Source organism: Malurus melanocephalus, unplaced genomic scaffold, assembly GCF_030028575.1.
Source record: "Malurus melanocephalus ecotype Western Australia unplaced genomic scaffold, MMel_1.1 scaffold_113, whole genome shotgun sequence".
NCBI lineage: Eukaryota > Metazoa > Chordata > Aves > Passeriformes > Maluridae > Malurus > Malurus melanocephalus.
The window spans coordinates 114090-131674 of record NW_026623345.1 but is presented as its reverse complement, the minus strand read 5'-3'; the positions used below and the strand labels follow the sequence as shown (position 1 = coordinate 131674).

General features: G+C 43.5%; 1 protein-coding gene across 1 annotated transcript in view; it reads right to left on the bottom strand.

Annotated features, from left to right (window-relative positions):
• CCBE1 (collagen and calcium binding EGF domains 1) overlaps positions 1 to 269 on the bottom strand; it is a 95900-nt gene extending 95631 nt beyond the window's left edge. Inside the window, exon 1 of the mRNA XM_057369664.1 lies at positions 118 to 269. Coding sequence (XP_057225647.1) covers positions 118 to 269 — 152 coding nt within the window. The remainder of the gene's footprint in view (positions 1 to 117) is intronic.
• Between the last annotated feature and the right edge of the window lie 17316 nt (positions 270 to 17585).

Here is a 17585-nt window from a genome sequence, read left to right as displayed (position 1 = left end):
GGGGAGGGGCCGCGCGCGCCCAGATGTGCCGGCAGATGCTGCCCCGCGGCGGGGCGGCGGCCAGATGTGSCARGGTCGGGGCACGTGTGCGGRGGGATCGAGGGGGCATCAACACACRGCCCCCGCAAGCCACGATCCACTCCCGACCCCCCGGCTGCCGACAGCACGGGCAGGAGGGGGAGGAGGGTGCCCGGGCCAGGGTGAGGGGGACGGAAAGTGTTGGAAAGGTCCTGAGCGGAGGGGGTGATCAGCGGCTCTCGGTGCACCATCACTGATGCTTTCCAGATTCGGCTTTATCTCAAATCTCTCCCCCAAAGGAGCAGARCAGTTCAAAGCATCTCTGCTGCGACGGCTGTTTATCCTTGTGTACAGCTGCCACTTCCCCACCATTCATAAAGACGGAGATTGATGACAGCAGACTCTGATAAAGCAGCGCATCAGCTCTGCCTCGTTGTACCATATCCCGTTTTCACGGTTAAACTGCTCTGGACTGCGGGAACAAACCTGCAAAACGACCGTGCCTTTGCGAAACGTTCGGCAGATGCATCGCCTTTGATCACCACGGAACTTCCTGCAAGTGCAAAAATCTCCAGKGACATGAGGGTGTGCAAATCAGCCTTTCTAGCACTTTCACCTGCAGTATAAATGGCCTCATTCTGGCAGCCAGGGAAAAATCAGGGAAATGTGAGCARCAGATTGTACTTATGCATCATTGCAGCCAGAAAAACCAGGGATGTGCAAGTAACAAACTGCAACTCCTCTGTTAAACCAGCACGGGACTAATAAAAGGGTGTAAGATTTGAGCAATACACTTTTATTTTTTCCACTGCCACAGGCAACATTGAACAAGTAATTTCATCCTACTCTGCCTCAGTTTCCCACGTCTCTTAGAGGAAGTTCYTGATAGCAAAATAAATAAATAAACAATGCAGATCCCCGTATATGAATCAGCTATGATTAAGCTGTTAATCCCTTCGGTATGTTGCCCAGTCCCTGGAAAAMGGCTAATGATAGATGAACTGGGAAACTCTGGGGTTTTTCAGAAGTTTTTCCTGACTTGCACAGCATCCACTGTCACCACTGTCTGCTGCCTGTGCTGTGAACTGCCAGCTTCAAGCTGCTTCTCTCCCCTAAGCAGCCCTGCACATCTTCTCTATTCTTGTGCTCAGTYAAGCAAAGGAGTGCTGCACAACAATTTTTCACCCCCTACTTATTATGGCTTTTGCTCTCAAGAGGATGTTTCAGATGTTTATTCTGTCATAATTACTTCTTTTTCCTTTATACAAATAATGAGTAAGCAAAGACAGGACTTGCTGTCTCGAAGCCAGAGAAAGCTGTGGCTCACAGGCCTAAGCACTCACCTCTCCCAGACAGCCCTCCTGATTTGGAGATAATGGAAACAAAAGCACGACCTGAGTGCTTGGACCCAAGAGCTCAGGAGACACCTGTCTCCACATCGTGTTCCTTATCCTCCTGCTCCAAGCAGAAAGTATCCAGTGACAAGGTCTGAAATGAAGAGAGTTTGCACTGCCGTAACCCCTGTGATGTCTGTCTATAGATAACAAAGAATTTAATTTAACACATTCCAGAAGCAGTCACTGTCCCTCCCAAAGAAGTCCCCTTTTTTTTAGAGATTGAATCATATCAGAGCACAGAGCCAAAACCCTTTGGATGATTTCCAGCCCAGACCCAATGTCAKGAATGGAGAAGGACTTTGATTTTAAAAGGTGTGTATGTAGGCCTGGCACTAATGTGCTTCCAAGAAGGTGTTTATTTTCCAGAACTCTTGCCACTCAGTGCAGATCTGATTCGCTACCTGAATTACTTCACTCATCTCCCTACTTTTTCTTTAATGCTTGCCACCCACATAGCACTGTATCAACACACTGCTATCTTTTTAATTAAAAAATATTGTATTAACTTACGTATGTATTTATTTAACCCATGCTAACAGCCTTGCTAATTTAAAGACGGCAACTGGCAGGTGAAGCTAATCCTATACTCAACTGTTTGCCAAAGCAGGGCCCAAAGTTTTATGCGCAAAAGAATTTCAGTGTGATCAACAGTTGATKGGAAAGAGAGGTTAAACAGGTTAAACATATTTTGCAGTTGCAAAAAAGTATTGMAGCTGAATACATTAAAGTTGGAGGTTTGGTCATTTTGCTTCATCAGCTCCATCTCAGCTTTAATGACCATGCAGCCAGGGTCATCCTGAGAACAAGGCTTTCGTCCTGAAAAGTGTTGAAGGGTGACGGTGGTTAAGGAAACATGGAAAAGTTCCTGTTGCCTCAGGGAAGGAATGGCTGGGGCTGTTCTCATATATAGTAAATAAGCAGAATGGGATTTCTCGTGCGAGGGATGCTTTTCCTTGAGCGGGGTCATGTTAGTTTTGACTTGCCCAACTCAAGCACGTATGAAGTTGATTAAGCTGCACACTAAACTTTGGAACGCTCTCAAAGAAAAGAATGAGGAATTCAATGCAGTAAAGTGCTTATCAGAAGTTTTATTTATACTGTTTACATAAGATGAAGATGCATTGTTTCCTGTAGTTCATTCATAATGACGTTGCTGAATTAATAATACAAATTCAAGTCTCTTTTCTGGATATTGCTGGTAACTGGAATAGCCTAGAAAAAAACCTTGATCACTGCCTCTGAAAAGGCTCTTTCTGTAGTGGAAAGGCACAGCCTCTGAACACGAGGAGAAGTGTTCAGAGTGCCCCTAACTCTTTAGAAATTCATTGAGGTTGTTTGCAYGCATGAAGATCTTGAGCTTTTATTAATTATCTACTGCTCACTGACCTCCACCAGGGCAGTTGTGTTAGGCTCAGTAGAAATGCATGCAAGATGTTTGAAAGTTTAATCGTGATCCTAGACATAGGAGATTATTTTTTGCTTTCTTCCTATTCCCACCTTTAAAAGAACTAAGACCATGATGTTTGGGRAGGAAGGGTGGACGTAGGGGGGTTCTGGGATTTTTTKGTTGGTTRGTTGGTTGATTGGTTTTTTATATATTTCCCTGAAGTCTTCAGAAGTACGCAGCATGATTATTCCTAATCCATTCACAAATGACATTTTCATTGGTGTATTTTCCATCTGCTTCAAACATGAAGCAAGCAACCAGTTATTGTAAATACTCTTAATCCCACTATAGGATTGTGTTTGCATCAAATGCCAGGTCTCCAGCTGTCAGCATTGACATGTTTGGGGATATCAGAGCAAGGCTGATGGTGTAAACAAACAGAAAACAGAGATTTTCAAGAACATCTTGGGCAGATGCTTTGAAAGGCCTCATGCTGGTCATTCATGGATTAGGCTCCATTCCRGGTGAATGCCCAAACTGAACCTGGAATTCTGGACCCCGATTTCTACTTTCAAGGAATCTTCCATAACACAAGCTCAGCTGCAAACCATCAGTCAGGCTTGGGCAACATAAAGACTTCCCACACCATTGCTCCTCCAGGAGGCACCTAGAGCAGTGTCCCATCTCAGGAAAAAAAAAAAAAAAAAAAAAAAAAAAAAAACCAGAATCAGAAAACAGATAGAGAAAAAAAAGTCCTGGTTAATTATATCTCTCCCTCTAGATAGAGGTGAAACTTCTTCCTAACCTCTACATGATCAGCAGATCTCACAAAAGACTGTATGAAGCAAGGAATAAACAGCCTAGCAAAAGCTAGGAGTGAATGCAAAAGCTCTCTGAAGTGATCCTCTGACAGTAGGTCTGGGACAGGGAGGAGGACAGAAAGTGCAAAAAAAAACCCAAAAAAAAACCCAGGAAAGAAGCAGAGGAAAATGAGTGAAAAAGGAGCTAAAGAAATGCCAGGGAAGGTCTGCCCAGAGTAAACAGGTATTACATCCTGAAAGAGGATGGCAGAGCACCCACTAAAGCATCTGTCAGAGCACGGAAAATGTAAAAAGGGTGCTGAGAAACCAGTGGCATAGTCACAGCATGACCAAGTTATGTTTGGTTAGCAAAGAGCAGAGGATGAGGTGAAGAAGGACTAAAAACTGGGGAAAGGCTGTTATGCTTCTCTCCTCTTTGTTCCAGTCATCCTTTTGTAACTTGAAAAATTGGGAAACTGAAAGTTAAAATATTTTATTTAATTTGAGTCATAAGTACAAGGGGCTATTTTGCTTCTGGAGCCCAACATGTAAAACACCCAACAAAACCTTCAGTAAATAAAAATACTGAGGCAGAGAAAGATACTTCTGGTCACAAAGACTAGAATGGCGCTTAATCCATATAGGAGACAAAAAGTCCTTGCTTTTTGTTGGAGGCATTTKTGGAAAAATATGTCAGTGAAGGACCAAGTCAGTTGAAATGAGATGCAACTGTTTTGAAAATAGCCATGGAAAAAAGCACATCAGCAAACACGAAATGGTGACCATCAGGCACTGCCTCCAGAGAGCATCACAGTTACAGAAAGGAATTGCTTCTATTTCACAGATAATTACAGGRCTCATCTTAGATTAGCAGCAAAAATAAACACCTTTTGAAAGTATCAGCTAAAACAATAACACTGCTGACCAAGAAGAAAACACRTAAATGAGAGCACTAATCCACCAAAAACAAATCCTGATGGATACATGGGACATGGCACCACACTAACCAACCTGACTTATTTTTGGGGGGGTTAAGTTTGAATTCCGTTTTGTTATAAGAGATTAGAGCTGAAGAATGTGAAATCTTCCATGGCATCCCAGCTATCAAGCGCCACCGACCTCTGCAGCTCATATGTTCTCCCTTTCAGTCTTTGAAGGGCCTGGGATGCTGCTCTAAGTGCACGGACAGCAAGATAAACAGATCCCTTCTATCCACTCTTTGTAACAGTCAAAATGAAGGCACTGTGCTTCTGAAGTTTACAAGGTTATCCACCTAAATTGCTCTTTTGATGAGCATCCCATAGCAGTGTCATGTTCTAGAAACCCTGGACGTTAAGGAGGAAGGTCACTGACCCAGGAATCACTTTTTAACAACAGGCAGTTCCCACATGTATCAAAAGAAACTGAATAGGTGGGAAACTAGATCTGGTGATACAAATTGAATTAAAATCTGAGCATTTTTCTCTTGTTTGCAGAGACACGTCCTGGTGGCAGCACAGAGGAAGAGAGTCCTGGAAAGTATTCCTTCTTTTCCACAAACTAATTAGGTGTCCTTTGACTAAAAAAAGCTGTGTGAGCCTTGTTGTAGCATGCAAGCTGCTGTCAAGGAAAGAACAGTACTCAAGACTGTTGTGTGTTCATGCCACCAAAACAGCTTGTAAATGGCCAGACTCYGACACCCTCAACCCATTTGGGATTTTGATGGATCCTCAGCAAGACAGTGGGGTTGATTTTGCAAACTCTGTGACAAGTAGTGCAGAGACCAGACACAGAGGCTTGAGCAAGAGAAGACCTTAGTGAAAAATCCATGCAAACTGAAAGTTTACAAATAAATGGTGAAACATTTGTTTTTAATCACATATGTTTAATCAAAAAGCCTTTATTTTGAAGTATAGGATRCTGCTCATAGAAGAAAACAGTTTCTGCCAGTGGTTTGCAAATGCTAGGAAAAATGTTCCGGTGACTAAAGCATCAAGCCTCACTCATGGCTTATGTAAAGTTGAAAGTATTTATTTGTCCTGATGGCAGTATCAAATTAATAAAATAGACACCTTTAAAAGTGCAAAATACATTGGGTAGTTATAGAAATTATGTTTCACATTATAGAATATATAACTACAATTACCTAYTTGTTCCCAATGCAGATTTCCTCCAGGAGTGTTGCACACTGACATTCCTAGCTGATCAACCAACATTTTTCCATTATGGACTCAYCCACAGCAAGCTGCAGGCAGCTCAGGTATCTGCCATGGTCTGGTCCCTGTAGATGGAACCTCCCACAGATTTGGCATCCCACCTGCAGAGCAGGAAACATTATCTCATGGTCTGTGCAGCTGGTTTGCAGCTCTGGCCTGACACAGGTCARGGCAGCTCAGGTGGCTGTAGTTATACCTGTGGAAAAGCTGCTTCTCCACAGCTCACCATGGCATTCCTCCRAAGCACTCCYGCACTTGGAGCTGTGCAGGGAAGCYGAGGAGGGCCTGTGACACAGGGGGAAGCAAAGCAGCCCTCATGCTGCTCTGCTCATGGCAATCCTTGGAGCCTGTGCCAAAGCAAATGCAGCCTGGAGGCTCTGAACACGTGTCCCTGCTGTGCCATCTCCCCACAGATGTGTTTTCTTTGGCTCCAGCTCCTGTGGGGCCGTGGGCACTCTCCAGTGGTAGATGCATTAGCACAGATGCAACTGGATAAAAATGCCAAAGTTTTTGAGCCCTGTGGGAGCACAGATTCCTTGCTCAYATAGCTGTGGAATCATAGTTCTTGTAGCTCTGGGCAAAGCCAGGTGCAGGGARGTTTGAGAGATGCCACAGATGGAAATCTGCCTCTCCTGGGGTGCTGACTGCACCTGCCTTTGTTGGAAAAGTTGGGTCACACACTCATGCAYGCACAACCCCCTGACCCTCACCTCTAAATCTACCAAGGAAGGAATGTTTTAACTTTCATGTAATTTATAAATGGGCAAATGAAGTTTATCCAAACATAACCCCCCTATACTCACAGASTAAGGCAGGTTATTTAAACTGAAAATCAACCTCGGATGACAGAGGTAGCAACAGCTTTGCACTGGCAGCACAGTTTTTCCTGACATGGAAATGGTTGTAGCGTTTCATGCTTTTCATCTCCTGCAAGCTGGTTTTGTCACCTTATTAGTACCGATACATTTGTTTCCCTGTGATTTCCTTCTAAATGAGGCAGCTTCCACCCAAGTTTCACTCTGCCCCTTGGAGMAACACATGTAACTCATCACAGAAATGGGCTCGATTCAGAGCAGTCACCCATCCCATTGAAGTTAATCTGGCAAAACACAGGCGAAAAAAAAAAAGAGAATACGACCTTCACTCCACAGCTTGTGACAGCTCACTCGCTGCTTATTTATTCTGCACTCCTTGCAAAAACACTCCACACATTCAATCACATCTCAAAGAAAGGRGTCAAAAGGCAAGTGTTTTTAAACTGTCTCAGTTAAAGAGTCCCTTCCCATTAAAGCTGTGCTGGTTGTGTCAGAGATAAAGGACTGTTTTCTAKGAGGACTGACCATTCTGACAAATTAACAATAAATTTCTCAGAAATAGGCTCTGGCACATTCAYTGCAGGAAAATGAATCTCCAGGCACCCTCCGTGATTAACAGCGAACGCTTCCTAATTCTATGGATGGCTGTGTGAAATGTACATGAAATTATCTAAATCTTTCAGTGTTTATTTCACAATTAATGGTACTGCTTTTGGCTTGATCCCTGCAGTGGATGGCCAGAGATGAAAATTTAAGGCAGTTGTGTGGGGCTTGTAAAGAAGAAAATCAATGATGAAAAAGAATTGTAAAAATCTAGTATTTTGCGTTTGTAAAATGCTGAATTTCTGTTTTCAGTGATGGATGTGGGAGATTTCGGAGTCTGTCMAGCACAGGCAGGAAGCAAACTGAGCATGTTGGGAAAGACAATTTTCCTGCCAGAAAAGGGGAAAATCCACAGTCAGATGTCCATTTACTGAGGTGTTAATTGTTAGGATAAATACAGAATTTTGCCTTGAAAAGGGCCTTTCTCTCCAAAACAAGCAATTTACATCTGGTTTGACTTCAGGCTAAAGGAGTCCTAATCCTTGTCTGTCACTAGAAGGCTGATTTGCCCCAACTAGAAATCATGTGAGCTTTACACCAATGAATCTCAGGTACATTCTTTCCATTTTTACGCCTTTACAGGTCCTTTAATGCCACCAGCAGGCAGGGCTTGATCTCCTGCCTCTTGTCAGAAGGTCACTCAAACTCTCTGTCATTGCCCAGGGTTTCATGATGTCCATGTTCCRGGTACATCCTCAAGGAAATACAGAGTGGGATCTCTTAGGCCTCAGGACACTGTGATAAAAGGGATCCAAGCTCTTGCAAAACACAAAATAAGTAAATCAGCTCTGTTAAAGTGCCTAACAATGTTCGGCATCTCTCAGCAGAGGTCTGGAAGGACCAAAACRCCGGAGAATTAAGTTACACTGTTCTTGTAACTCCACATGGTCTTTTGCAGCCAGAAAACTGTATTTCAGAACTGTGTTTCTCTTTTTTTTTTTTTGCTATGTATCAAGTAATAGCTTTTCCAGGTCTGTGTTTCAGTCCAAAAAGAAAAAAACAACCCAAAACCCAAAAAGACAGACATACAGAGAAAAAAGTRTCTGTGGAATGTTATTTATTTTATATTTAGTTTGATTGCTCAAACAGGTAAGGGGTATCTCAATACTTCAGAAAATGACATTTCTATATTATACCTCTGCAGCCATTTCTTATCAGATTCAGGTCAGATATTTTTTCTGCCTAAAAAGTAACAGCCAGAAAAAAAGAACAAGCAAAGGAACAATCATGATAGTAATTCATTTCCCCTGGACAACAAGGGAAATTAGCAATGCATACCTTGGCACTTAGCTGAACCAAGCTGCTTTCCCTTACTGACTCTTCTTTCAGGCGTCATGTCAAAATATTTCCTTGAAATACGTTCCTAGTGTGTGCAGGAGCTATTTATAATCCACAACACTTATTTTTGGATTAAATACATGTAGGTGGCCAGTTGCCACGAGAGCAAAGGGGGGTTCGATGGATTACAAGAATGTGTATGAAATATTACCCTTGGGATAACGCCTTTCCAAGGCGAGCAGCCCGCACAAGCAATCAGGCTGTCAGGAACTGGCTGAGGGGATGCAGCAGCATGGCCTCACCCTACTGCTGCCTTCTGCCTCTCCTTCTGGGGCATGCCTCCAGATCCTGTCCCAGGTTTCAGGCCAGCAYGGAGGAGCAGCCAAGGAGCAGCTCAGGAGGGTTCCTGTTTATTCTGTACCTGCCCTGATTTTCCACAGTTTGTCCATCGAGTGAGGCCAGCACCATCACCAGCCAAGCACCTCTGTGGAGGACAGCAAGTGTTCGAAACGTGCCTGCCCAAAGTTTCCCATATGTGGCCTGTACAAGACAGCCCTGGCCTCCATGCCATTCCCTGCTGGCCCACTGCCTTCTCCTTCAAGCATTTTTCCTCTCTGTCCTTCCACACAGTCCTCCATCCCAGAATTCCAGCCCCTTTCCTGAGCTGGCCTGGATGCCTCCTTGCCCTCRGCAGCACTGGTTTGGAGCTGGGGTGACAAACACCCAGCACAGCCCTGAGGTGTCAGGCTCCCACTCCAGGGATTTGTGGCATCACCCACTCCACAGTGGAGGTGATTAATGTGTAACCCTAACAGCACCTTCCCCCTTAGCGAYTCAGTCGGAACAGAAGGGAAAACATTTGTTGGCTAATGGTTAGACACACCAGCTGTGCTGCTTGTGCTGCTCTCTAACGAAGGGTGGGTAATCATTAATAGCACAACATACCCATAAGCTCGGTTCATATGTGGTTACTTTTCAATCACTCCTGATTTACTGCAGACTCCACCAATTTCAGTAAAATAATTTCCCATTCAGCATGTGCCAGGCAATCCTATCTTTTGCTGAGAAAACCCCTGGTGTATTTAACATCCAGGTGCTGCCAAAGCTCTGGTGAGCTCTTCACAACTGAAATAGAGAGCAGCAAGCACACCTTTCCTGACATGAAAGAAACATGACTCTGGTGATTAGTCATATATATATATTACCATCTGCTCTCCTGGACCAGTTACAATCACTACTCTGAATGTTTCAGATTGTCCCAGTCTGGACTTTTCACAAGAATTGGGTCTCCTGTTGCTCTGTGGACAGTTATCTGCAGGCTGGCATTTAGCAGAAGTTATGGGCTAACCTTTGGACAAAAAGATTGTGTGGATGTCTCAGAAATGCATCACATCTCATACAAAACAGCCATCATTAGCGCTGCAAGACAGCAAATATTCCTAAGGATCAGTAAACTAGATTTGATTCAATACCACTTTTGCCCCTCTATGTATGAGTTAAAAAAAAGCATGAAGGCTGAATAAGGGCAAAATACGGCAAAAAGAGCCACAAGCAGGACACATCCAGCTAAATTTTAAGGATTCTGTCACTTTGATTAATTATATCTAGGCAGTARTTGAGTAGGGGAAGGAGAAAGCACGAGATGGTAATTTTCAGTCGTATCAGCTGCCTGCTGGAAGCTCTGGGAAGCTGCCTGCTCCCRTGGACATGGGCTGGGTGCACATCACACCAGTGAGAGCCTAAACCCTGGGCTGGTTAAAGCCAAGAAGGCTGAAGGGAGGGGTAAGGCAAAAGGAAGGCTTGCAAGATGCAGGTTCAACTGTATAACAAGGTAAAATGTAACAACCTGACCTTGTGTGAGGACTGCTTTGCAAGAGCAACCATTCTGGCATTTCAGCAGAGTTTTCTAGGTGTTAGTTTGTAAGCAAATTACAAGAACATTAACTCAAAGCTTCCTTAGTCAAAATATTTTGGATCCATGTAAATGCCTCAGTTGTACATATCTGAGCTGCAGAGACCACAGCTGGAGCAGAGGAGAGAAAGGGAAATACCAGAAACCTGTRCAGGATAAAATTTCTGCCTGAGGATGAAACACGCAGATTTAACCAGACACAAGGGCAGTGGAAAACTGCTCACTGTATTCCCAGTGTTTCTGAGGACAACAAACCATGCAAATAGAGGGAAATATGTCTTCAAGTCTCTTATGTCACCCTAGCAAACAAAACCTGGAATAAGAGATGAAAACAAAAAATTAGGACACAATAAAACATGAATGATCCTTTCCTTCCTCCACAACTCTATAAAAACATCAGTTAAACAGCTGTGAATTCKTAAGGTGCATTCTCCCAGCACCCTGCCTGCCTCTGTGGAACTCCAAGTATGAAAATCTTGGTGGCAATACTGTCCCTTCTTTTACCTCATCAGTCACTGGGGATTGCCAATGAGCTTCTGGTGGCATCTGGCCTTGTGTGCAGGTGGAGCCCCACAGGAATTGAGAGTCTGCTCAGATGTGTAAGGGAACTGTTGTGCAGCCCCATGGCAAAGAAACCACCTCATGGAAATCCTCTGGAGGATCTTCTTCTCTGCTCCAAAATAGGTGATTGGGGACCAGAGATGGGAACAGCCTCCTATCCCCCACARCTCATTCCATACCCGTGTATCCCAGTAGCTCAGCTTTCCACCCAAACCCCTTTTCACTCCCCCACCCATCACCATAAACACTTCAATTCCCCACGTGCAGGGGTGGGAAGGAGAGCTCTGCTTGCAGCAGCATTCACAGCCCATCAGCTTCGGACAAAGACCAAAACAGAACCAAAAGCTCTGCCAACTTTCTGACCCAGCTTGCTTTCTGGCTGTGAGATGTGTCTGGCTCTGCTTCAGAAAGGCTCCAATGACAGAAAACACAAGGTCTTTCCCACAGTGTCTTTCTTACACCCAGAGGCATCCCAGGTTTTGCAGAAGTTCTCCTCATCTTTTCTTCACACTCGTAATTTTTTACTGAYCCGCCCCATTGGTGCATTGCTGTGAAGGACCAGCTGCCAGAAACAAACAACTGAGAAGAACATGATGACTTAATTTTGTCACACGTGGATTTTAACAGCATTCCGGCCTGTAAATGCAATGGGAAAGGAGAATATAGGGGGGAGAGGTGAAGACCCCATTACAGGCACTCCAGCCCTAAAGCCAGGAGTAGCTCAGATAATGTGAAAACCATGATCAAAATAAGATGAGCACATCGATGTGCTGTATGAACAAATTTCTTTCCAAGAGGAACACGGAGGTTCAACTGATGTGAGCTCAGCTTTAGTTTAGCTGCCTGAGGAAGGACACTCTCCATGCCAAGAACAGCCAAGGGCTATCCTTGGAACCTAATAACACAGTCACTCATCAYTCATTCATCAGCACTGTAAGATTTAGCAAGTGCCCATCTCACTGCTGACAATTCTGCGATGTGTGGGCGAGCACCAAGCACACAGGATGTGGTAAGAGCCAGCAGCTGTGTATGAATCCAGAAGGGGCTGTTGAGAACTGAGCATTTTGGGTTTTAAGCAGAAGTTTTGATGATTTTTGCTGAATGGAGATTTTGCTGCTGTCTGCAGTGTCTCTTACACATCTGCTGAGTGAAAAAGCAGATTTATGCGAATGGGAGAACTAATCCTGATTGCAGGAGAGGTTTTTGTATTGGCTCAGGAAAGGCACAGTTGGGTAGGAGGAGCAAGAAAAATACACCAAGGGAGTAACAGCATTCACAGGTAGGAAAATGCAGAGYTTCCAACTTCATTGCATTAAATTAGGATTAGGTTAAAATCTATAATCCAAAACTGGCTACAAATGAGCTGCTGAACTGTGAAAAGGGACAGGCAGATAGGCAACATCGCATTTTATTTTGTTGAGATTAAAGCTTCCAAAATAATTCCTGCTGCTTTTCTCTGCAATGGATAAAGAAAATATGTTTTCCCACCTTTCACTGTCCCTTTCACACTGGAAAATCTCCTGGCTSTTCCTCCTGAGCTAGCATAACATCTTACCAACTGCTGTTGTGCTGTACAAGTCCTATAGGACAGACTTTGAAAGCCTAATTACTAAAACAGCTACTGCATTTGAACAGTAGCTCTGTGCTTGCTGGAATCAGCTCAGAGGAACATAAAAGCAATTTGGGATCCTGTTCTAAAGTTCATCTTGGGCCAAATGCATTAAACCCTAACTGATAGCTTCCTTTACAAATAATCAGTTTAAATGACTTCCTCTGACCTCCTGTTGGCAACTGACATTTCATTCAAAATGATCAAAGTTACATGAGATTTAACAGAATTTCGTCCCTAGTGGAATTTCAGTGCTCCGGTGAAAAATGGAATTTCCCAGTTGTGCGCTCACCGTCCGACACAGGGACAGAGAGCTCATTTGGGTGCAGGAGGATAAATCACTCCTAAAACAACACTGTGACCATTGGGTATGCAGGGTCTAAGCCAAAGTGACCTTGGGTGCAAATCAATTAGGTCCAGGGGTGATCCTCGGCCAGGATTACCCAACTGCAAGCTTGAGGAAGCTGGAAAAAAATATTTACATGCAATATTGCCAGAAGCYTTTTGTCCTAGGGCTCAGCCTAGGCTCAGGCAAGTAGGCTGGTAGGAAGAGGTCACACCTCAGTAGCTGTCTCAGTTCAGTCTTTACTGGAAACCTGCACACAAGGACAAGCTGCAGTCTGCGCTTCTTGTTCACTGGTCCTCTTACTGCAGCGAGGAAAGCCCTCCCTTCTGAACCATAACCCTTCTGTRCATGCCTTCCCTGGGGCAGAGAACAGTTTTCTTTGCTATATATAACTTCCCTGTGCATATTTCCAGAGTGACCTTTTACTGCCAGCAGTTATTTCTTTGAAGGCTGTGCAGGATTTTGTTCCCCCAGAGGAAYGAGTCCATGGCACCGATCAGTCCTGGGTGTATGGCGTTAACCAGGGGCACAGTCTGTTGAACACAGAATGACAGAACAATCTCCAAATACTTGTGAGAGCTTCCCTCATTTCTTTAGACTCGTTTGCACTCACAGAGGCTGTCCTCCTGCCTACTTCACTTTCTAATGTTGTCTGTTTTCTTTAATAAAAAAGGTTTAAATAAGTGTACCAACTTTTTATGTTAGACAGTTTGAAAGTGAATTCAACTTTTCAAATCTTAAGGGAATTAAGCAAGTTAATCTCGTAGCCAGACCATTTACCCAGTTGGGTCATTTCAAACATGCCTATTTCTGTAACAGTTGTGTTTTYGTGCAGTCATACCCTTCCCACACTCCTTTACTTAGGCCTGAGATGTGAGCCATGATAGACCAGATGCACACAGTTTTTAAAGAGCATCTTCAATTTATGCTTTCTGGATATCAGACATGCACATTGGACTGCCACAGATTAAAAGTGGCAGGAAAGAGAAGTTACTGTTATCCACTGCTCCTGGGGTCATCAAGAGGCTTAAGGACCTGCAAACAGACTGGACACTTGGACTGTGACATGCACTTAATAATCCACAGGGCTGATAGTGATGCTCCAAGGAGATGGGTTAGCAAATAATCATCAATTCAAAGAGTAGGACCATTCCCTGGTGGGGTGCAGAGTCAATGAAAAAGTCCATTGAAGCACCATTTCAGCCACAGGGCTTTTTCTACCCCAAGATCTCTCTTTGTGCATGGCCAGTCACACAGTCCCTGTGCACCTCAGATGCTCCCGGGATGGTGGAGCAGCAGCAAACTGCACCCAGAGCAAGGCTTGGCTCAGGGACACAGGRWCAGGCACTGAGCAGAAAGAGGACRGGGAAATGAGTACAGGTCCAGTGAGAGAAACAGGGAGTCCAGGCGTGTTCAGGGCAGCTCCACAAAGTGCTGAATGGTGCAGGAATGCAACCAGAGCTGGGGCTGCAGAGGCAAGGGAAGACACCTCTCGCTGTTAATCATTTACCATTTTCTCAGATCAGCTACAGAAACAACAATCACTTTCTTGTACAAAGCTCAGGCTGAGCCGTGGCTCTCTCTCTGTGGGATTCCCAAGCAGGATCCCAGAGGGCTACCTTGAAYATGAGCTATTCTGCTGACTCTGGCCAGCAGCTCATGGCTCTTGAGGTTCAGGCTTCATCATGGCTAAATCACTGACAGCAAAAAGAATTCTGTTTGCTCTGTAGAAGTATTTGAAGACTTGTTGTGAGCAGTTACTGTTTCCACATATAGAAGAAATGCAAAATGCATCAGGAAGGGTGTTCCAGAGGGAGCTGTCAGCAGAGGAGGTGAGAGATCGTCCTGACAAACTCCTTTTGCTCAGAGTGCCAGGCTGCATTCATTTATTCTCTTTAACCACTAAGAGAGGTCAAGCTACAGCCGAAGGAAGACCTCTCTGAAACTGGAATGCAAAATTGTTGAACTTCTGTTTCAAGGAGCACCATTAAGTTTAATGACACAGACTCAAGAATGTTTCAAGTTATATGCCAGTAAAATACAAATGTGTCCCTTTATTTGCTTACTGACTCCTGTGGCAGACCAGAGCAGGGACATGAAACACTGCAGCACCTCAAACACTCAGAAAACAGCCAAGTCTGCACACATTCTCTCCAGCAATGTACTTTAAAYACACATTTCCACACGGCAACTGAAAACCTTTTAACTTCTCTTGGAATCAAGTAGGAGCCAAGCTTACTCTTCCTTTACTGTCAGCAAAGCCATTAGATGGCAGTACATCCCAAATTATTCTTATCATGCCASAGTATTTTGGTGGAGCTACAGTGCACTTTACCGAGTGTTGACAGTTGTCATGAACATCACAAACATTTAGCATGAAACACAATGTCCATTTGTCCGGATAACTGCAAATAGAATGTGAATGTTAAAAACCCAAAAAACGAAAACAACTGACAAAACACAAGGAAAGGAAAGAGCAGAAAAGAAGAATTTGATCAGAGAARCATGTTTATGATAGGAATCGTGCCATTCAGTCTGAAAATGGAATGTAGAAAACATCCAAGCTTAAAAAGGCCCTAACAAACAAAAAATGCACAGTCAAGCCAAGCCAGTATGGAACAGCCCAGTTGCCAGAGATGTTTATTAGTGTTACCACAGAGCCTTGGAGAACCAAGAACATACCAGGCCACCTATTGCATGAAGGGATTTTCTAGCACAGGATGAAGAGGCCAGCCAGCAGGAGCAGGTCCTGTCCCACAGCCAGAACCCATCACCATGCAGATGGCATCCCAGCACCGCTCCCACAGGGACTCCCAGGACTCCTGCCCCGCACATATTTGTGCTTCAGGAACATTTCATCACCAGCTACTTCAATGCAAATTGCAAGGATGTTTATTGCATTGCAGGGAGGAAACGTTTGACCAGCAGATTTATACCACAATGTTATCATAATTCTGTGGGAGGTCACCACAAGTTAAGCAGTCTGCCTTCTTAACCCATCCTTGCAAAATGTACAGCAGCATTCATCACATTTTGCATCCATAAAAAATCCCCTAAGGAGTTACTAATCATGATAAAAATGTTCTCATCCTGCCAGGCTATGRAAAGTCACTGCTAAATGTAGGTTTGGTTTAGGATGCCCAGAAACTAGAGGAAAGAGACCCTTGGTCTGTTCCTGGTGCCACTGACTCTGGGGTCATTGCAAAACTGTTCATGTCAGAGWGGGAAAGGACATGGGAGAGATGACGGGGTCTTTCTGGTACTTTCCAACAGGATACACACAGACATTTCCTTGATGAGCTCTTTTGCCACTAAAAACTGTAGTTTTAATTAATCTGAAATGATTCCTTAATTTAAGCTGATTTTTACATTTCCCTGTTGAGCCAAACATTTCAAGTGTACAGATATAAAARAAAGAAAGAAAGAAAAGTAATACTTTAGGTACCAATATTAAAAACACAAACTACTGAAATTCACAGAGCTTGAGAAAGAATACTTCTCAGTGGGAGATTGGAGTCCCAGTTCTTGAAAACCTCATCCCTGCTTTTATTAAAAATGCCTTCCTTGTCCCATATCCCAGATTCAGACTGAGCATCTACTCACTTCTAAAATCTTCTTATAGATACCAATTGTTTATCATATCTCTACTTATATTAATCTGAAGGGAGACTGAAAGATCTCCTTTTGACAGGTGACAAACTTGGGTCTTAACAGCACAACCAACCACCAGCAACAGGACTTGACCCAAGGTTTTTGTTGCCACTGTGTGATGGCAGAATTTTCAATACAAGTTGTTCCTTTTGGTTCTTYCCCAGGTGCACAAGAGAAAGACAGTGGTTTCATACACATTAAAAAAAAWTTCAATGTGAATATTTTATTGATGCTAAATCACAAGGTGTGYAGTTTATTATTGCATTGATTACTATAAGAATGTAGGGAGTCTTTGCATTTGAGACTACATCTAAAAACACATCAGAAACAATGTCTCACAGATTAGGACCTCTATTATTGCAAAAGTGTCAACCCTTTAAAATACAGGGGGCATTTAATAATGCACTCCCTTGGTGTTATTTTAATAAGATTTTTGAAAGCCCCTCTATTTGGTGTCATTCCATAACTCTGGCATCCAGAGCTACCTTCATCCGTGCAAGYTGGGACTTTACTGCCATGTTATTGAACATTTCCTTGCCATTTTTAAACCACAAATCTCTGAGCAAAAGCTAYGTGACAAGCATCTTGAGATGCAATGCAAAGGCCAGGGAAGTGTCCATCCTGAGCTGGCTTCTAGGGGTAGATGCACTGAAAGTCAGATTTCATAAAGACAAAGCTAAGTATCTGCTTATATTTTGGTCTTTTCATTCTTGGAATTGTGCCTCATTTTAAACTTAACCTCATTAATTAACCTTGGAAGGGGTGAAAACTCTCAGGGGCTAAGGAAGAAGGCAGGGATTTGAACAGAGACTGTGCCAGAGATGCTGGACAAGACATAGACCTGAAACAGAATTTTAAGCAAGATAAATAGATTAAAAAAAAAAAAAAAAAAAAAAAAAAAAAAAAAAAAAAAAAAAAAAAAAGGTGATGTGGAAGGAGCAGCTAATGAAAGAAGGTTTCTGAATCCTGTGAAACCTTTCAATTTCAATGGCATTTTTGTGACAATGTTTCTG